The 22,931-nt window shown below is 34.4% G+C and overlaps 1 protein-coding gene across 1 annotated transcript in view; it reads left to right on the top strand.

Annotated features, from left to right (window-relative positions):
- Window positions 1–243: 243 nt before the first annotated feature.
- The window catches only part of LOC134243447 (uncharacterized), a 34,814-nt gene continuing 12,126 nt past the window's right edge, over window positions 244–22,931 (top strand). The window contains exons 1-7 of the mRNA XM_062725696.1: window positions 244–752; window positions 1,349–1,532; window positions 4,720–5,684; window positions 5,910–6,163; window positions 7,941–8,756; window positions 13,603–13,947; window positions 17,407–17,673. Coding sequence (XP_062581680.1) covers window positions 1,407–1,532; window positions 4,720–5,684; window positions 5,910–6,163; window positions 7,941–8,756; window positions 13,603–13,947; window positions 17,407–17,673 — 2,773 coding nt within the window. The 5' untranslated portion in view covers window positions 244–752; window positions 1,349–1,406. The remainder of the gene's footprint in view (window positions 753–1,348; window positions 1,533–4,719; window positions 5,685–5,909; window positions 6,164–7,940; window positions 8,757–13,602; window positions 13,948–17,406; window positions 17,674–22,931) is intronic.

Genomic DNA, 22,931 nt, shown 5'->3' with positions numbered 1-22,931 from the left:
AACTCAGAAACATCTTATTTGCAAATAAATCATGACTTGACAATGTTTGAAATGATTAGGCAATTTAAAAAGCGCCAAGAAGTCATGTTGGAGGGTTGTGATGATCAACTTGGTACTTAATTCATATCAAGATGTCAAGTATCACCATCCTTACCCAAACGCACAAAGGTACACATGCTATGACACCCCTGGGGTTCCTCCACAGTCTTACAGCTGTCAACTATTTCGGATTAGCGAATACGGTTTTCACATTTATCCATACCGGATGTTGAATAAAGAGGCTGGAGTCAGTGGGGAAAGAAAATATTCGGATTGTGTGATTGCGTGTATTTGTTTTGAGATACAAGTGAAAATAATAGTGTGTTACATTTCAACATAAACTTTTCATTGGTATTCAGTCTCTCAAAACGCCAAGGACTACAACTGTTGACTGCGCAGGCACGGAAATTGCCAGAGACTGAAGGCATCCCGAGGTCGGCTTCTTTGTTTTCCTTTTTTGGTCCGCGCGGTCCAGTCCGCATAAATTACAGTGGTGTCGAATATCAGGGCTGGGGTCTTATCACAACGTGGAATGTGAAGTTTGAAAGATACTCTGCTACTTTTATTACATTATTACAGTGTAATTAAGGAATAAAACATCATTTAACAGTTAATCATTTAGAAGGACCTAATTTTACTCTGAGGCTTGACTGCAGACAGTGTGTGGTGAGCCAATGTTTATCAGAAAACTGAGTGGCGGATCTTACTGCAATGTAAGTATGTTTATTGGTAGTTGAACCAATTTTTTTTAAAAAATATTATTTCAATGGAGAAATTAACATGATTAAGAAAGTATCTAAAATAATTTTGAACAGCCAAATTGTGCCTTTGATAACTTTGAAAGTGTTTGTAAATCTTAGTTCTTACCTCTTTATGATTCAGACAAAAAGTCTGTGTGGAGAACGGTTCATGGAGATCTTGAATTTTCTGCTGTTTTACAGTTTATCCATTCACATTTACACATGAATGATGATTTTGAAATTGTAAAATTATATTCACAGATATTTCAGCAAGATATATAGGGCCTATAAATTTCAAAATTGTATGATGTGTGAATGTGTGTATTAATAAGTCCAAGTTTTTTGCTAACAATTAAACTTGGCATCTGCAGGATAGGTTCTGTAAGAGTATACGTGAAATTAAGGGTTAATTCCATATATCAAAAAATAAAAATGGTTTGTAGACACTGACTATTTTTTAAAGATTTACTATTAGATGTAAATTTTAATATAGAGAATCATTTACTAGGTACATCATGTACATTGTACGTGCATAAATGTAATTACAATGTATCTTTCTTTTGAAACAGGTTTCTTAGAATTGAAGCTTGAAGAATATTATTGAGCAGATATACCAAAAAAATTAAGATGACACAACACAAGGTTTACATGAACCAAATTCACTGTAGTTCCCTGCTGTGTGAGTTGGCCCAGATGTGGAAGAACCAAGCCCTGTGTGATGCCATTATTAAAGCAGGATCCATCACAGCTAAGGTACACACATGTTTTGTCTTAGAGGGGCTGGTCTCTTGTTATCAGGACTGGCCTGGCTAATTCTCAACAGATGTTAGGACTGTGTAGCTCTGCTTAGGTAGCCACATGTGTGCTATTTTTGTGATACTGACTAAAAAAATGAGATGCATGTTATGTGTTTTCACAACTAATAAAACTTTCTATGGTGATGCCTCATAGATAATTTTATAGTATTGATTTGGATTGATGGTCATTATAGACCATTTAAATGTATAAATAAACTTTGTTTTCATCTAAAACATGATTTATTTTGATGACAGCTGGAATTTTTTAAGTCTTTGTTTTAAGATTTATCATTCATGTTTATCATGATATAAATTTGAAATTTTGAATGTACTAAAATTTGTATATTGTCTATATTATTCTCGTCAATGATAATTAACAAATAACATACATGTATTTTTATTTTTTAATTTCTTGAGTTAAAAATTCATAAAATTCAGGAATGAAATTTTGTAATTTGAAACAAGAAAATTAAAAATGTGAATATAAAGATATAAGGGGAAATCTAATTTTACCTTTTTTAATTAAATGCACTTTTCATTATTTTAATCATTGAAATGTTGCTGGGGGTTTGAAATAACTTAAGCTTTTGAGCTTATAAAAAAAATAATCCTGAGGGTATATCTTGGAAAGTTACATGTAGCTCAAGATAGAAAACAAGTTCAAGAGTAATGAACTTCTAAATAATTTTAAAAAATCAATAGTTAGAGCCAATCGCAAAACCCCTAAAGGATTACATTGTTTGTGACGAGCTGACGCTTTGCTTGTCGAGAACTTTAAATACTACGTCACATTCTCGCCACATCAAAGGACGTAACCGAGATCGCGTCTCTCCCACGCTAAAGTCGGTCAGCTGCAACATACAGCTTGTTTTCGGGGTTCAAAAAATGGAGTAGACAGTCACGATGTCGTTTTCTTGAATGTTACCTGCAAAGTTTAAAGTTTTTTTTAACCTTGAATTCAACAAAAAGTTTTTTTAAACCTTGAATTTAAAAATGTAAAGATTTTTTTCAGTCCATTACGAATATTTCATTGGTCGATTATTTTATTCTATTATCGCAAAATTTACTTTTTTTCATATTTGCGAACAAGTATAAAAGTCGAGTAGTGCATGATTCATTGATCATTAGATTTATTAGTTACGCGTATCAACCCAAGTCATGCATGCTGAGATTGTTGCAATTTGGTACAAAATATACTGGTGAAAAATTGATACCCTCTTTATGCGTATATTCGAGAGAAAAGATAAAGAGGGAAGGCCTGGGAAGACGTGTCTATTTACCTTCAAATTTTAACGATTGAAGTTCAATTTATTTTTAAGTTTTAACGAATGTTGTATGTACAAGGTAATTGATACCAAACAACGGAAAATATCTAATTATCATGGGCGTCGGAAGCAAATTAAAGTGGGGGTTAAGGGTATATAAGAAATTTTTTTAGACCTCCCAAAATAACCTGAGAAGCAAAAAAAAAAAAACCAGCACACAAACAAAAACAAGGGATGTGTATTTTCAAAACACAAAACTCCAATTTCGTGGGTATACCTACGCAGCAATGTTCAATGTCTATACTAAGTCTAACTTTGGATAAGCCCCCCCCACTCTCCGCTCGCCCGTTTTCGACGCCTATGTCAAAAAGCCTAAATCTAATTCCTAGAGATGGGCCTGGCAGATTTTGAAAAATAAATAGACTGTTCTCGAAAAAAATTAAAAATAAATGCACAATAATTTTCACGAATTGATATTTTTAGTATATACATGTACTAAAATAACATGAAAATGTTTACTTAAGCGGTTGTAAAGTATCTTTAAACGTAAAGCCTTTCAATGAATCTTTCGAACAATATGTTTGAAACGAAAAAAAGTAGGGTGGGTCGAGGGCTGGCCCTTATGTTATGTGCCCGTCAGATCTAACGTATTTGAAGGGAAAAAAACGAATCGGATTTAAACGAGAGCATACCCCTTCCCCCTTACACTTTTGTCGCCAATTTACTTGTCTGTGCTGTATGTAACACAACAAAGTTAATATCAATTAGTCTTTATTATCTCACCTGTGCTGAAAGCTCAAAGTGACCTTTTCTGATCACATTTTGCCCGATGTCCGTTAACCGTTTTCACATTTTCGAGTTCTTCTTTAGAACCACTGGGCCAATTTTAAGCAAACTTGCAACAAAGCATTTTTTGGTAAACGGTATTCAAGTCTATTCAAATGAAGGGCGACTTCTTAGAGGAGATAATTCAGAAAATATGAAAATTTGCAATTGATGACATGTTTTAAAAATCATCTCAAGAAACACAGTGCCAAGAATGTTGAAACTTATGGAAGAAAATTTCAAGATCATGTACATCCTTTTATATCGCATGTATACCGTGCCATATACACAAATGGTAAATGCTATAAAATTAAATTTTCAAGGCTTTAATTTATTATGGACTCTAAAAAATGCATATAATATAAATAATGCTCTTTTTAAACTGTTTAATAAGATTTGTGTTTTCTGTCCCCTTTTGTAAACTCGTTAAACGTTGGTGATGTGTATTGCAGCTGACCGACTTTAGCGTGGGAGAGACGCTATCTCGGCTACTTCCTTTGATGTGGCGAGAATGTGACGTAGAATTTAAAGTTCTCGACAAGCAAAGCGTCAGCTCGTCACAAACAATGTAATCCTTTAGGGGTTTTGCGATTGGCTCTATATCATTATTTTATTTAAATTCAATTTTTTCTATTCAAAATACTTCAGGAAAAAAAAATCAATGAAAGGTTTTTCTGACATGGGAAAGTGGGTTCATCATGTTCATAATGCTCACATTAACAGTAATTATTTGTGTGACTTTACAATGAACTTGAACATACAAGGAAAATCATTTTAAGTGTACACAAAAAAGATGAATTTTTATAAACATATTAGTATCATTAATTTTTAAGTCACCTGAGTGACTCAGGTGGAAAAAGTACATAAGTTTCAAAATACAGTGTGAAGAAAATAGTTAAATGAGAATGAAAGTATAGGTTGGAATTCACAGTGAAATGGATTGCTCATGTTGGATTGGACAGTTTTCACTGTATCATGCTGTATTGATAACTAAATATAACATAATTTTAATTAATGACATTCTATTCATTAACCTATATTTTACCTTTACAGGCCCATCGCTTGGTCCTCGTGGCAGCCTGTCCTATGCTAAAGTCCATGGAGAGTGCGTCAGTTGGATCTCATCTGGAAATCAGACTTGCTTCTGACATAAAAGAGGAATCCATCAACACGTTTCTACAGTATTTATATGAGGGATGCATGGTTTTGACTGAAGATAACTATAAAGACATTGAAAAAATTGGACGAATTCTTCAAGTGGACAGTGTCATTAAATGCTGCTCCGATTTTTACAAATGTCTGAATTCGTCCTCTCAGTACAAGTATGACTATTATGATCATGTTGAATTCAAGCATGTTAGACAGACTGATATGTTGAAGTTTAGTGAGAAATCCAACAAGAGATCAATAGACTCTAAAATCACAAGTCAGGGCGGGAAACGACAGAAAATACTCAACTCTGACTCCCCATCCTTTGGTGCTAACCCCAAAACTGATGATCTGTCAGGTCCTTCAAATTTTAACAGTCCCAAAGATCACAACCGTCCATTTAAAATTGGCCCTGCTAGCGTGTCCAGAAGGCCTAATGGTGGCATGGATGTGGTGGAAGACGGTGTGCAGATCCACCATGTGGATAAGGATGCCTCTCCTGGGTCGTCACAAGTGGTGGACACATCATCCGCTATGTCTGTCTCAATAGCCAGTCAGATACCGCCGGATATAAATGTCCAAGTGGTAAATATGGGAAACACACACCGTACCTCATCTCCTTCTCTGATCTCAAGGATCCCCAACAAACCTCCCCTCTCAGGGCCATTTCCCACCGAAACAGTGGACAACCGGTCAGACTCTCCCATCTTCATAGCAGGAGTGGGGGTCAGGGGTTATGGAGCCACCATGGTACAACCTTCAAAGTCCTTTGCCATAGGTAGCCCCACCATGGTGCCTGTTGGTCCTGCACAGTTTCCAACTTTTGTGAAAGACACCATATCAACCTCTAATGCTGAAGAGGACGTTGGGTTGGTGAATATGTCCATTTCCTTTGATATTTTAGCCATCTATTTAAGCATCATCAAAATCTTTAAAAAATAAACATCAACTTTAAATAATTACACCATATTCACAGATTGCTTCAATATTAAGTGTTTCATTTGTATTAATTTTCATAAAATTGAAAAAGTTTTAACTTGGAAAGCAATTGATATATTTTTCAAATTAACATAACATTTGTATATTGTTTGCAGAATGAAGAGTCAGTCAGAATCTCGGTCGAGTCTAACTACCAGTCCAGATCCCTCCATCGTGAAGAAAGAGCCGGGAGTCGGCACACCATACGTGGAGGTCCAGGATCAGGGGATGGTTATGGTCCGTCGCCCGGACACGGACAGTGAACAGCAGGAGGAAGTGTCTAGTGACCTAGAGATAGAGGAACCTCCCCCCGATGACAGCTTTACGGGCGACCCCGGGAGTGAGGCCTCGTGGATCGGGGGTCAGGCTGGTGAGTTTAAAGTTTCTAAAGCTTATTTCTGTAAGGGATGACTCTATATAACAAAGCAGAGAAAGAGATCAATACAGAGAGAATGGAACAGGGAAATGTTTTGTCCAAAGTGAAAAACAGGAACAAACTTAGACTCTGAATTTAAAAGATTTCACATCTCACCCACATTTATTAATGGAGAAGTTTTAGAAATCAACACATGATCAAAGAGATCTAAGAAATTTGATACTACTTTCTTGGGGGAATCAAGGATTCTTGATATACAAGTGAATTAATAAGGCTGTAAAAAGCCTCTATTTTGTTTCAAATATCATATTTATTCCCGAAGAAGGCTTAGACCTTCTTGATCTCTTTTCTCTGAATATGTACCTATTAAACTTCCCATTCATTTCTTTTGTTTATTTGTTTACCTGTTTATGTATTTTTGGAAGAATAATTGTTATATCATAATTTATATTTTATAAACATGTAACAGCATGGGCATGTATGTTTTTCTTCATTTCAAGAGGGGATGTTTCAAAGTTTAAAACTGTTAAAGACAGTGATTGATTGATCTTCACAATGAGATTTAAATCTTATTAATTTATTCTAAAAATTTATTTGTTAATTTTAAATTTATCCCCCAAATTACCTTTTTATTTCCTGATTAAATAAAAACTATACATTGATTACTTAGGTTTTTCTTTGAAAGTTCTATAAGAGATTTAAATGACCCAATAATCAAATGTTAGATATTGTTAACTCTTTTTTAGTAGATGTAGAAAATACTCAGTTATTACAATTTTGTAAAAGGTATCTAGCAAGGTTTTGGACAGGAGATTTTATTGACTGATGATGAGAGACAAACATTAGATTAGCATAGTATCACTAAGACCTTGAATTTGTGAAGGAAATAAATTTTGATGACATATACCTGAATTTTTTTCAATGAGACTATACTCTGAGTTTTAAAAATATGATTTGAACAGGTTATGTTATGCATGTTTAAATGTTGACTGATTTTAAATGATAAAGTCAGTATCATGAATGAAATTGTTATCTATATTCAGATCACAATGTATAAAAATTTTTGGTAATCAATATAAATGAAACATTTAAATTTATGGGATGAAAAAGTGCTCTATGAGTGTATGAATTGGTGCAGTGGGAAACATTTTTGAGCATAAATAAAGTATTATTGTGTACAAGCATGTCATGTAGTTACAAATGCTTCACTTCTGAAGTTATACGTGTGAAAAATGGTGCATTAGGCAGCTGGATGTGACTGCGTATTGGATTGGACATGTGCCACAGAGAGGCTGATTTTTCAGTGCATGAAAATATACCAGCAGCATTCTGATGTGTGTGTCTCAAAGAGTACTAACTCCGCATGATCTGAATTTTCTCCCTTTATCACTTGAACAAAATCAGGCAAGTCTATATTAATATATACCCTGTATCTCATTCTATCCTTCATAACTCTTCAGAATTCTTACAATTCATCTTGTTCTTAGAAATATCTTTATAAAGGAATGCAAAGTTACAAATTTTTCTGAGCTCAATATCATATACATAGATAATAAAATTAAAAAATATCTCCAGATCCAGTATTCAGATTTATCTTCATATTTCAAGAGTTCGTCAACAAGAAATATATCGGGTTTTGTCAAATATTTATTGCCTTGCTTTCTCAGTAATTCACTGATGCCTATTGTTTGTGAGATTCCATAAGAAATGTTTTAAATTACAGATGTATAAATATTTTAGTGTCAATGAAAGAGTCTGTCTTGTTTTCCAGGTGAGAATGAGAACAGTGCGGAGAAGGGTTCCTGGCACAGTGTAGAAACTAGAGGTCCCTATGCTGTGAGTGAGGAGCAAGGTGAGGTCAAATTTGACCGCAATGAAATGAAATTTGATGGCACAGATCTGAAATTTTATGATGAAGTGCTACCAGGACATAGGCTGATTAGGATTGAAGGTAGTAAGAAAGCATGTGCATACTGTGACATTCAGCGCTTGAAAACAAAATCGGGGTGGCAGATCAAGTCATATTTCAAGTGCCTTGCTTGTGATATACCACTATGCAAATCTGACAAGGAGTGCTTTCTTAGATACCATGAGCTGAGGTTAGAGCAACCAAATGTTCCACCCAAGGAGCTTCATAAGAGATTGAAAACCAAGAACAAGCCTCTTCTGCTTCATAATGTGACACCTTCACAGATGAAGTCTTCCAATACGTCTTCCCCCTCTCCAAATATATCCATTGAAGAGTCGGTCACAACAGCAGACATCATTAGGGCTCACCTATCCCCCTCAGACTTTTCTGAGCAAAACCCCGCCCCTCCTCTCCTCACTCCCTACCTATACAACACGTCCAATGTCCCTCCCCTGGATATTGACTCCCCGGAGCACAGCAACAGTGGAACACCAGAGAAACTGGACACACTACCACAGGGCAACAAAAAGGAAGAGAAGCAGACACCGAAAACAGGAATCACCAGGAAGTCAAGAAAGTCCGTGAAAACAAAGCCAATGAAAATCGTTCTCAACGAGGAAATAAATGATGCACTTGGGAGCGATGATTCGGATGAATCAAATATGGAGGAGGATTACAGCACCAAAGAGAGAGTATCACTGGACAAGGCAAAGAATGGGGCCGTGTCAGCAGTGGGAGCGAGAAAAGAAAGAGGTCACATTGTTATACAGTAGCAGTAGAGATAGAACATTGATTGAGGTACAAACGTCTTTTCATCAGCTCTCAACAGATCTGTTCACCTGTTGTTTCATGAGCACAAAATTGAAAAGATTTCAACAGCAAAGCTTTGCTGAAAGATGAACTGTTTATTTCTTTCAATATCTCTAGAGAAAGGTTAGATTCCTGTGTTGGAACTATTTCAAGGAAAATATATCTTTATAATTATAAAGAGAGATAACTCTTATCCCTTTGTATTTAAATTGATTTCACTTTACTCCTAATAAATATACTCATGAATTAAACTTTGATACTGCATTATTTTTTGAATATTTGTAAATTTTTAGATTATTAAATCTTTAATTTTTAGAGAAATTCTTTTAGTTCTGTTAATTAATGTGAATGTTTTATAAAGTGTTACATCTACCTAGTATTCAAGTCATAGTCATATGTAAAATAAATACAGGTTAAGATCAGTTGTTTCTCTACAGTCTTATGTTAGAGATTTTAACATTCTTTATTGATGTACTTATTCACATAATTCTGTCACAGTGTACATGTAGTTCTTTAGACAAGAGAATTCACAGATAGACTATAATTTATAACTACAGAAGTGCCAATGAAAGATTTTGCACTCAGGTTTTATGGTGCTAATTCACATACATTTTTGATTTGTTTAAGAATCTTAGATTGAGAGAGACTTGTGTAATTTAGCTTTGAAGATTTTGAGGTTATGTATGTTCTGTTATATAATATAGGTGTATATATTTTTGATGTTCCTATGTATATTTGTGTGGAAATATTACTCTTCCCTTATTTGATCCATTGTAAATCCATTACTTTAGAAGTGTGCCACTTAATAGTTCTTCTTTTTAATATCATCCTAGTCATAATTTATATCCCATAAAAGTGCCATGAATAGGACCATTTTATTGTACTAAAAAAATATCAACAACTGACAGTGTAAGGTTCTTCAATTAAACATTTGTTATTAAATGAAATATTTAAAAAACTTGACAAGTTTCTTCAGTATATTCCTAAAAGGTGTTCATACAACCGAATCAAGAATTGTTTACAAAAAGTGTGTGTTTATTTTTTTTAATTTTCTTTATATTTGTGATTGCATTTATTAGGTCACCTGAGTAAACTCTGGTGACCTATTGCTATCCGTTTTCGTCCGTCGTCGTCCGTCGTCCGTCGTGCGTCGTGTGTTAACATTTGAACATTTTCAGCTTCTTCTCTGCAACCACTGAACCAATTTCAGCCAAATTTGGCACAAAGCATCTATGGGTGAAGGGGAACAAAAATTGTGAATTTCATGATCCCTGCCCCCCTGGGGCCTGAGGGGTGGGGCCAAAACCACTAAAAATAATGCAATCTTTAAAAATCTTCTTCTTTACTCCTGGACATCAAGCAGTCAAACTATTTGCATGATTGTAATCAGCATTGAGTCCTCTACCAAAATTGTGAAATTCATGGCCCTGGGATCAGGGGTTCTAGTGCTAGGGCGGGGCTAAGTAAGTATACTGTGAAAATGCATTATTTCTTTGAAAATCTTCTTCTGTGCTCCTGGGTATAAGATAAACCAACTAAGTACATAGTTATGATGAGCAAGAGTGCCTCTACCAAAATTGTGAATTTTATGGCCCCAGGGTCAAGGGTTCTGGTGTTGGGGGGGGGGGGGGGGGGCTCTATTGATTATATAGTGAAAATACATGAATTCTTTGAAAATCTTCTTCTCTGCTCCTAGGTATTAAATAAACTAACTAAGTGCATAGTTATGATGAGCAAGAGTGCCTCTACCAAAATTGTGAATTTTATGGCCCCAGGGTCAAGGGTTCTGGTGTTGGGGGGAGAGGCTCTATTGATTTTATAGTGAAAATACATGGATTCTTTGAAAATCTTCTTCTCTGCTCCTAAGTATTAAATAAACTAACTAAGTGCATAGTTATAATGAGAAAGAGTGCCTCTACCAAAATTGTGAATTTTATGGCCCCAGGGTCAAGGGTTCTAGTGTTGGGGGGGCTCTATTGATTATATAGTGAAAATACATGAATTCTTTGAAAATCTTCTTCTCTGCTCCTAGGTATTAAAAAACTAACTAAGTGCATAGTTATGATAAGCAAGAGTGCTTCTACCAAAATTGTGAATTTTATGGCCCCAGGGTCAAGGGTTCTGGTGTTGGGGGGAGGGGGGGGGCTCTTTTGATTATATAGTGAAAATACATGAATTCTTTGAAAATCTTCTTCTGTGCTCCTTGGTATCAAATAAACTAACTAAATGCATAGTTAAGATAAGCAAGAGTGCCTCTATCAAAATTGTGAATTTTATGGCCCCAGAGTCAAGGGTTCTGGTGTTCGGGGGAGAGGCTCTATTGATTATATAGTGAAAATACATGAATTCTTTGAAAATCTTCTTCTCTGCTCCTAGGTATTAAATAAACTGAGTGCATAGTTATAATGAGAAAGAGTGCCTCTACCAAAATTGTGAATTTTATGGTCCCAGGGTCAAGGGTTCTGGTGTTGGGGGGGGGGGGGGCTCTATTGATTATATAGTGAAAATACATGAATTCTTTGAAAATCTTCTTCTCTGCTCCTAGGTATTAAATAAACTTACTAAGTGCATAGTAATGATGAGCAAGAGTGCCTCAACAAAAATTGTGAATTTTATGGTCCCAGGGTCAAGGGTTCTGGTGTTAGGCCGGGGTTCTATTGATTATATAGTGAAAATTCATTCAATTTTCTTCTCTGTCTCTGGGTATGAAGTAGATGAACTACCTATATAGTTATGATGAGCAAGGACCCTAATCTTGCAGAATTATGTATTTTAAGCCCCCAGGGTCAGGGGTTGGGTGGGGGTGGGGGGGCTCTGCTTATATACTGAAAATGAATTTATTGTTTGAAATCTGCTCGTTTGTATTTATAAAACATTTATTTATTTTTTTGATAGGCAATTTTAAGGGTGCCTTTTAAAAATTTGTGCAATGTTTGGACCTAGGGTCAGGGGTTAATATGTCACCGTGTAAGGGGCACTACTAATTATTGCTGAATATTACTGATTACTTGGAGTGCCTTTTTGTTCCCCTACCCTGCGTATGGGTATTCAGTTACCAAGCTAAGCAACTGTAAAGTGTATTGTTATTATGATCAGTGGTGCCTCTTTCAAAATTGTGAATGCCATATAGCATCTGGCTTAAAACAGGAATCAAATTCAATACACTGTAACTGGAAAGTTGTTGCATAATGCTCAGGTGACCTATAAGGCCCGTGGGCCTCTTGTTTTATTTATTGATTATGAAGAAATAAGAATTAAATATTTGTCATAAGCTTTCACAATTGTGTGATGGATATTTTGAATCTCAAATTAACATGTGAAAATTATTTTGGTGAAATGTATTTTAAAAATTTCAAAGGAATAAAAGTCATGATTGAAACAAGCAGTGATAAAAAATATATGATATGTGGTGCATTTGAAAGGCATGATACTTGTTAAAAGTAAATATATTTCATGTACTATGTCTCTGTGTTCTAAATATTAGGTGTGCCATTTTTTTTTTTTTACACAAATGACAATGTAAGATAGATATAATCACTAACAGTGCCAAATGTATGTAAGGCACTCTACTAATAGTGCATGTGAACTGAGACATTGTGAATTATTCTGCATGATTTGTAAAGTGATTTTCTATATAATGTTTAAAGTGTGAATTGAATATACAGTTTTCAATAAAGCTTTCTTATGCTAAATACATTATTACTGGTTATAAATTTGAAGTGATTCTTGTATTACTTCTCCAAATTTATCCTATTGTTAATCTAAAGAAGAAAAAAATATGATGTTTAAACCAATTGTTAAAAAGATGGAGATATCAAACAGTGATCAATCTTATGAAATTGACAAACTATACAATTCTGTGAACAGAGCAATTAGACAGACCCTGGAAATTTACAGAGGTGGAATCAGGTGCCTAGAAGAATTAGCATCCCTTTTTGACTGGTCACATCAGTAACAGTGAAAAATCCTGTGGGTTCTGATGATTTAGATCAGTAAATCTGGAATGGAGAACTCAAAATATAAATTTGACAAAGGGAACATACATGTAATTATCAGCTAATGCTTCAGTTAGTTAATTACATTTTTTTCATGTCAACCTTTCAAATGTAGTGTTAATTTCCCAATTATGGGGTTTGTGAGACATCTTTGAAGGGCATAGGTTTATGATTCACCGAGTGCCTGTGGGGAGTAGAGGGGATTATAAACCTTTTGTGTTTTCTAAGGTGAGGGAATGGAAAATGACCTCTAGCTTAAGTGTTGTGAACCTACTGTGACATAGGACCTTCGTTTATGTGATCTCTGAAAGACCAGTCTTCCCATCCTGCAATAAGATTTGTTGTGAGTTCAAATCCCAGTGCAGGATGTGGAAACAGGTCCTTCAGATGAGACCATATAAACCAAGTTGTCTGAGTTGCAATGGATGCTGATTTGAAAAAAAAAAATCCCTCTATTCAAAGACAATAAGTGCTGATTACAGATCTAAATTTGCAACAATTGTCAGTATATGTCAATTTAAGTGAAAAATTAAACAAATAAAATATTGAGATTTAATTAGAGTAAAAGGAATGTGTTTTATGCTAATGTAAACAGGGGGCACTGAAACTTGAATAAAGTGAATTTTTAAATAAATAATTATGTGCATACCTGTAAAATTATGTTTTTAATTGATAGGAAGCCTTTTACTGTGTAACTGGGTCTTCCTTTATCCTTTCAGGGTTCAGGAAGACTCAGAGACCAGGACAGCTAAAGAAAGAAAAGAGTTCTCCAATATCTCAGTCATTCACTGAGCACAATATTGTAGAATCTCATTTTACTGATACATTGAATACGGAAAACTCTCCAGGAATAATGAGTGTATCAGAAAACCAGCCAAATATTGAAACAGTCCCAACTGATGTCTGTAACATTGATACAAAGGACATGTGCATGAGAGATGAGGAGGGACAGATACACAGACTTGTGAGCAACCCCGGACATAAAGCTCTAACGTGTGTCTATTGTAAACTGACGGGAAACAAAACGGCCTGTGGGTGGCACATCAAATGTTACTATAGATGTAGTGTCTGTGACGTGCCGCTCTGTAACATTAAACGTAACTGCTTTGTACAATATCATGATAAACTAAAAGAGGGATTCCTAGGTTTCGGATAATAAAATTATATTCAAAAGGTAAATTCATTAGTAAGTGTATATACGTGTAAATTTTTTATTGTGAGGAACTAAAATGTTGATAGTATTTAAAATTTTTGCAACCTGTCTTGGAATGGGTAAACTTTTTTAAACCTAGTAGTGATTTTGCACCATTATATTTTTTGGGCAGAAAATAAGCAATTTTCTATTTTAAAAACTTTATATGGTATTTACAAAGGCAGTTCAACTGTTGTATATACATTAAAAAAAATTATATAAAAATAATCATTTTCAACTCTATCTAATTTCCTGACTGTTCATCTGTTGAACCCTTTGAAGAACAAAAGCTTTATCTCTGAGAATAGACCCTTTTCCTATAACATATTTTGCCTCTGAGTTATTCCCTTTAGGCGCCATCTTGTAGGGCAAAGTAGCAAATTTTCCTTTTTGAGCAACCAATTTTAAAGATGCATGCAAGAAATATATGGGGGAAAATATTTACAATCTTAAAATTATGAATTAATAGAGGCTTTAACAAACATATATTCATAAGAAAAATAGTGTTATCTTTACCTCAGGAACCAGTATTACAAATTGAACTTGGTTGAATAATGAGGGGAGCTGTTATATGTTGCCCTACAATATATGGCGGCTAAGATGAATAACTCCTAGGCAAAATATTTCATAGGAAAATGGTCTATAATAAATTGAACTTAGTTGAATAATGAATTGATCTGGAAATGTTGACCTACAATATGGCGGCCAAGGGGAATAATTCTTGGTTAAATCATCTCAAAGGAAAACACTCTATACAGATTGGCATCCTTTCTTTGGAAAAGGTCATATATATTCAAGGCAATTCAGAGAACTTTTTATAGAGACATTTTGGGTTGCCCATATACACATAAATGTATTCATTAGTGTGGATAAACAGACAAAAACACAGTGAAGGAAAGAGGAGGCAAAGGTTATCAGAAAGGTCAAGATTTAATTGATGTGATTTATTTTGACCAGTGGTGTATGGAATTCAATAAAAATCTTAAAAAGTGAAGTTCAGGACAAGGGAAGGACAAACTTGGGAGAGAGGGTAATTTGAAAAGTGAAGTCACAAAATTAAGACACAGTTGAATACCGGTCACCAATTTCAATAATATGAAGTTTAAAGAATATTGATATGATCATTTTCTTTCAAACTATTCTAAATGCTAAAGTAAAAAGGTTAATGTCATATTGGAAGGTCAAGGTAATGATTTTCACCTTTGTAAGAAGTTTGTGTGAAAATCATGAACAGATTCTTTAGAAAAAAAATACAAATTGTTGGGTTCAAATTTTAGGACCAGAAAATTATGACATGTTGAAAAATTCCCACCAAAATGCATCAGTATTTTCTTAGGAAAAATTTTGAAACATTTCCTTCTAAATTATGTGAAGGCAAAAGAAGTTAGGAAGAGGCCAAAGCCATAGAAAATGTCAAGGTTAAAAATTTTTGCAGTTTTATTAATACATGTAGCTCCTGTCAATTTTTACCTCTGTACATGTTTGAGGCAATTCAAACAGTTTCTTTAAAAAATTTAAAAAAAAAAAAACTTGAGGTACTGTGAGCAATGAGCTCATTAAATGATACCCTCTGCCTCCCATATGAATATAATGGCAGTGTCCATGTTTTGATCTGGAAAATCCAAATTATACGTCAGATGAAGAAGTAAAATAGGAGGTGCCCAATGGCAATATGTAATAAAGATTCTGTGATAGTTTCATTAAATTTCTTTCAGTGGTATGAGAGGAGTTGCGGATAAGATATGGGTACCCCAAAGCATAACAGACGGATGGACATACCGATTACTGTATACCCTCCCGCTTTTCAAGCGGGGGTATAAAAAACGTAAAATAAGTATTAGAGGGGGTCAAGGTTTGATGAAAAATTGAATGGAATCAAAACTGTTTAATGCAAGTTATAGCGAGGTCTTGCTCATAGGGAAGGTCAAGGTTAACCAAAAAACAAAAAACAAAAAAAAAGTTCATTCGTTGCAACAAATAAAAATTCCTTAGATAAATTTTATGTCAGCTTAATATTTATAGACTGAATACCTCTCTTCCTTGAAGTTACCTCCTCCACAAATTGATTAATTATGGTTTCAGAGTCCTTGTTCCTTTTGTCGATTATAATCAATACATGAGTTGGTCTTTACAATTTTTAATGATTCCACAGTATTATATTATTATATATTATTATATTATACCCATTAATCGTGTGGAATTGTTACTTTGAAATTAAGGGGACCGACTGGGGTTTCCATTGCGCAATGTTTCGTGCATCATAGTAAAATGAAGCGTTATCTACTGTTTTTCACTTTATTGATTAAAACTAAACAAAATTAAGAATTTACAAGTTGAAAAATTTTATTACAATTTTAAATAACTGAATTTTAAAAACGACTTTTTAAGGATATCCGATCCTCAGCGAGGAAGGGTAACTCCAAAAAATTAATATTTAATTCAAAATGCATCATTATGAAGCTTGAAAATTAACTTTTTTCATGCAACAATTTTCATTTTATTCATCTTTATATGATTCAAGGTTTTTGGAAATCTTAGTAAAGGTCTTATAAAAAGTTGAAAATTTTACCCTAAAAAAGGGAAAAAAATACATAGTTTTAAGAAATACGATTTTCTTGAATTGAACCTTAAATACCAATGCTAATTAACATGATATGAAATAGGAAGTGAGGGGGGGGGGGTTAGGATCGAGGATCAAACTTCTTTCAATACCAAATTTTTTTCTATACACTTCCACTTACCCCTTTTTGACCTAAACTGCAACGTGCCTGTTTAAAGTGGGGGGGGGGGGGAGGAAAAATCTTTAAACCTACGCCCCAAAAAAAATCCCTATATTATCTATATTTTGCAAAAAAAGTGGGGGGGGGTTTTACATAGGAATATATAGGAAATGTTTTTTAAATTTTTAAATTCCCCCCCCCCCCGGTTCCGACGCTTATGACCTGGGTGGTAGATTTTCCCCAAACTTCACATGTACACTGAAGTCAATGTAAGTTATATATGGCATACAACATTTTATTTATCTTATTGTAGTTTTCACACAATAAAACCCCAATCGGCCCCTTAAGTTGAACAAAAAATTGGGAATAATGGTATTAGGTCAACATTACAAAGAAAGTATTAAATATATTGTTGCAAATGAATCAAAGCTGTCATCAGTTGATAACTGTGAATGAATTTTGCTTGAAATATTTTGAAATTTTTTTTTTGAAAGAGGGTATATGTGATGGGAGAACAGTAAAAAAGATGGGAGTAACAAAAACCCACATGCCGCATGTTCAAATTGCAGTGTTTATACATGAACTTTTTATATGTATTTTCTCCTTTGTAGATGAGCTGTCTAACTACATGGAACTTGTAATGAGAAACCAAAGTAGGAAGGGAGGCAACTCAAGAATTAATCCCCGCCTGCAGGAGGACGAGGGATTTACTCAGTATCTGTTAAGTGGAACTCTGGAAATCCCGTCTTCTGATTGGACGGTTGATCCCGCCCATAGACTAGTGTCCACTGATGAACGAAAACTACGACCGTGTTATTATTGCTCACTGACTAAAGTGAAAACAAAATCTGGATGGAGGAAGTACACCAGACATAAGTGTGAGCTGTGTAATATTCCATTCTGTAAGAGACAGCAGGGCTGTTTCTATCTGTACCATAGAGCTTTAGAGGTTTTCAGTGAGGAGGAGGCGCATCTAGAACACTCTCAAAATAGAGAATTTTCTGATACTTGAGGATATGTTGATTATTTTACCATCAAACTTTATTTTGTTTTGAAACAGAGGATATAGTTCCCATTATTTCTATTTTCTGAATCAGTGAAGCGCTAGCTGGACCATCAGAAAATGGTTTTGTTTACCGGTATATTTATTTGTTGTTCTAGGTCCCATTTGAGAATGTTTCACTTAATCATATAGAGAACTCGTTATAAACCCATGAAGAGCTGCAAATTCAGAATTTGACTACACCCAGGACCTTGAATTAAGCAGTAAGAATTCTTCATCTAATGACAATGGCTGCTGTGCTATTGGACCTCAGTCTTCAAAGTCTCAGGTAAAAGACCTGTAACTTTCACTTCTTATGTCAGGCACTTAGGGAAGGAACGGGAATTAACCTGAGTCACAGTGCATTTCTGATCAATAATTGTTAAACAAGTCATGACCAAAGCCTAGTGTAGGGTTGCAAAGATTTAATTTAAAGAGGCTGGGGGTGGCAGCCATTTTCAGACTATTTCTATCTCCTTTAAAAGAAGAGCTCTATATAACAATATACAAAAATGATCAAATTTTGAAAGTAAAATGTATTAATTTTTTTTTTTGTGCCAAATGATATTTGACAGCTTAAGATACCGTATCTTAAAAAATAAGTTAAATCTGGTGGTTAATTTGTGGTTAATTTGTTGACCCCCAGCCTCCTTAATTACATAAATACATGTACTAGTACTTCAAAAATCTTCCAAAAATTAAAAAAATACATGTTTGAATACTCAAAAATACATGTTTGGAAAAATTAACCAGATATTTACTTATAACGATTATTGCATGGTTTACCCATAACTTTTAACCCGTTTTACTATAGTATATACAATGTACATGTACATGTAGTATGTTCGTCTACAGAAATGACGACCATATAAGGACTATTATGGTGTATATTCCAGCTGTTTTTAGATGACAATGCAGTGGTCTACAATGAACACAAATTTACAACGTAAAGAAATTTATCTTGTATTGTGAACTTGCAAATAGTGTAACGATTTTTGTTTACTTTTGATATGAAATAAAAGGTTTTCCAAACACAAACAAAGCGGGAGTTGAAATTTCTCGAAAGCACGTTATATATACTCTAAGGTAAAATGGTCAAAATTGTTGGTACTCAAAAGGAAGGTCTTCAATCTTTTCACAAGGAATACACCTGTTAAATATGAAAGCCCTAGTACTAACGATTCAAAGGTTATGTACAAGTTTCAAGTTTTCTAAGTGTGTCAAACTCTAAGGTCAAGGTCAAAATGTTTGGTATCCAAAGGAAGTAATAAAGGTTCAAAAGTTAATTTTTTTAAATGAGCAAATTCTAATATTTTTATACCAAATGAAAGGTCTTTTCACAGTGAATACACATGTGAAGTATAAAAGCCCTAGCGCTAGCACCAACTATTCAAGAGTTATGGCTATGGTTAAAATTCGGGGGGAAAAATGGTAAAGGTGGTTCAAACTCCAAGGTCCAAGGTGGTGCTAAAAGAAAGGTCTTGTCACAAGGAATTAATACACCTCACCCGTTCAAAATTAAAGCTATTACAGACAAGGTTAATGTTTTTGCGGACACAGACAGACGGACGGACAGGGCAACTTTATACCTCCCAATTTTCAATTACGGGGGCATAAAAAATTGATATGTTTGTAGTTAAGGTTTCTATTTACTTGATCAACCGTTATTAAAAATTTAACAAGCAAATTCAAAGAATTGTGATTCCCGGCTTTCAGTGTCTTTGTGGGAGAGATGTCATTTTTTTTAGGTATATTGCGTCAAATGTGAACGCTCTATCACATGTCAATCAGAAGTTATCACCGGAGTTGATTTTTTATTAAATCAGGTCAATCGTGAAGGGTCAGAAAACAGCATGCTCGAAGTTTTCTAAGTGTGTCAAACTCTAAGGTCATTTCAAAATTGTTGGTATCCAAAGGAAGTACTAAAGGTTCAAAAGTTAATTTTTTTAAATGAGCAAATTCTAATATTTTTATACCAAATGAAAGGTCTTTTCACAGTGAATACACATGTGAAGTATAAAAGCTCTAGCGCTAGCACCAACTATTCAAGAGTTATGGCTATGGTTAAAATTCGGGGGAGAAATGGTAAAGTTGGTTCAAACTCCAAGGTCCAAGGTGGTGCAAAAAGAAAGGTCTTGTCACAAGGAATATACCTCACCCGTTCAAAATTAAAGATATTACAGACAAGGTTAATGTTTTTGCGGACACAGACAGACGGACGGACAGGGCAACTTTATACCTCCCAATTTTCAATTACGGGGGCATAAAAAATTGATATGTTTGTAGTTAAGGTTTCTATTTACTTGATCAACCGTTATTAAAAATTTAACAAGCAAATTCAAAGAATTGTGATTCCCGGCTTTCAGTGTCTTTGTGGGAGAGATGTCAAATTTTTTAGGTATATTGGTCAAATGTGAAATCACATGTCATAGAAGTATATCACCGGAGTTGATTTTTTACGAAATCAGGTCAATCGTGAAGGTCAAGGGGTCAGAAAACAGCATGCTCGAAAACATCATGTCACACAGGTAATACAGTTTTGTCAAAATGAAAGCCCTATCTCTTCTCAATCTAAAGTTATAAGAAAAAAATTAACATTTTTGAAAAGTAGGTCAAACATCAAGGTCACGGGGTACAAAATCATAGTGTATTTAGAAAGGTCTTGTCACAGGCAATACACAGGTTTATTATGAAAGCCCTATCTCTTTCCATTCAAAAGTTATGACCAAGGTTAAAGTTTTTTGAAAAGTAGGACAAATTTCAAGGCCAAGGTCACAATGTAAAATTCATAGTGTATATAGAAAGGTCTCTTCACAGATAATGCACATGTTTAATATGAAAGCCCTATCTCTTCTCATTCAATTATAGCTATTGCCAATTCAAAGTAATATTTAATTTTTTATATGTATGTCAAACTTCAAGATCAAGGTCACGGGGTCAAAAATCATAGTGTATTTAGAAAGGTCTTGTCACAGGCATTACACAGCTTTAATATGAAAGACCTATCTATTCTCATTCAAAAAATATTAACAAGGTTAAAGTTTTTGAAAAGTAGGTCAAACTTCACGGTCAAGGACACGAGGTCAAAAATCATAGTGTACATTGTATTTAGAAAGGTCCGGTCACAGTTAAAGTTCATCTGTAATATGAAAGCCCTATTTCTTCTCATTCAAGTTATGGCTGATTCAAAATAATGTTGAATTTTTTTGAAAGTATGTCAAACTTCAAGGTCAAGGGTTCAAAAATCATAGTGTGTATAGAGAGTTCTTGCCACAGGTAATAAACATGTGTAATATGAAAGGCCTATCTCTTTTCATTCAAAAGATATGACCAAGGTTAAAGTTTTTTGTGATGGACGGACAGACGAATGAGATTTAATGTCCCTCGCTTTCGCGACAAAAATTAAACCATTTAACAACACATTGACAAACCTGATGAGTTTTTATTACTTGTAAATGAACCGAAAGAAAACGAGATATTATATCATACATGTATTAACGAGAATATATTATAACGTTACTTAATACATTTTCTACAGATCGAAATGTATGATGAGCTTAAGAAAACGCTTCAGATAAGTAAAATATTAGCATAATGGGCTATAAATTAGACAGGTAAAAATCCTAAACAAGACTGTAGAGAGGAAATCAAGATGTACTGAGATGCTTCACAAAATTCGTCTAATTAGTCTGCCATTTTGGTGGCAAGAAAGTTAGATCGAACATGTTCCGTGCAGATGGCTACAAGAAAGGCGGCCTAAGATTTTTTTTTCTTGGCAAATAGAGTTTGAGTTGTTGAACTAAGAATTTGGCGAAATGCAGCAATCCAGAACCCAATCATAACCTAATATATGGTGAGAGACAAATCCGAAGGTCTCCACTTTTTTAAAAAATTGCACAATTCTGAAAGAATATGTCAAAGAATTAAATGACTAAATTTATAACTTTGTCTCTATTTGTTTCTATCTTAAATCCTACACCAATTATTATTTGTACGTTAAAAATATAGAATCTATTCTGCTTTGATATATGAAAATTAATAGTTTCGCTAACGCATTTCCATAAGTTATCGCTTTAGTGCTTCCATACATGTATACATATTACCCCCTTGACTACATATGAAATTTGCATGAGATACGGTCCTATCAGGTACACGGAAGAACACTTTGTACGTCGTTTTTCCCCATTTTAACCAAAGTTTCGGATGTCTGTCTTGTTTTGTTCTTTTCGGTTTTACGATGAATAAAGGGAGGTCACTCTAAATCAAAACAGTAATCGGCTAACCGGGTGGTGACATGGAGTGATTTCTTTCATGGATTTCGGTGGAACGCGGGTAGACTTTTATCATGGGTAACGTTGCTAGAACGGTTGTGGAGGTTGTCCTTCCATTTGTGGGTAAGTATAAAATGGCGATTTCCCTGAGTTGGTGTCAAGTACATAGAGATTCATGAACAACTGAACAAGCCTATGTGGTTTATTCGTTCAATATCGGATCCTACGTTCCGTTTCAAATTTATTATGTGTTTTGACATGTAAGAATAAGAATTCAAAAAAGTATTAGTTTTTTATACTGCGAATATAAAAATAATATAATTTTGTTTTAAACTTAAGGGTATCGTTTGACTTTGCCCATTTAATTGATCCGTGGTAGGTCGCACCTGTTATTTTTACCTGTCTACTCAAGCATATCTTTTAAAAATCTGACCGAAATAAAATTGATTTAGCAGGTGAAACAATTGTTACATATAAGTCTTTATCTACACTATTGTTAGTTATAAATAAAATGAAATTAATCCTCGGGCAAATCAAGACACATCCAGCTAAAGGTAAACAAAATGCTTTACCACAAAGATAGTAAGGAAGGAGAGAGAGAATTTCGGGCAGTGCAGGATTTAACCAAGACAACTTGTGTACTTTCATTTTCAAAGAGGACATGTTTAAAAGCTTTAAAATACATGACTGTATAGCCATAAGTCAAAACTGTATAAGGATGACAGATTATTTACACATTTTGAACTCTGTATCGTCTGATCGATCAAAGATGTCGACCGCATTTTGGACTTGTATCTGTTAGGTTAACCTACATCACATGAAC

This window comes from Saccostrea cucullata, unplaced genomic scaffold, assembly GCF_032062105.1.
Source record: "Saccostrea cucullata isolate Sc308-1 unplaced genomic scaffold, CSIRO_AGI_Scuc_v1 ctg2608, whole genome shotgun sequence".
Classification (NCBI taxonomy): domain Eukaryota; kingdom Metazoa; phylum Mollusca; class Bivalvia; order Ostreida; family Ostreidae; genus Saccostrea; species Saccostrea cuccullata.
This window is presented reverse-complemented; position numbering and strand designations above follow the sequence as displayed.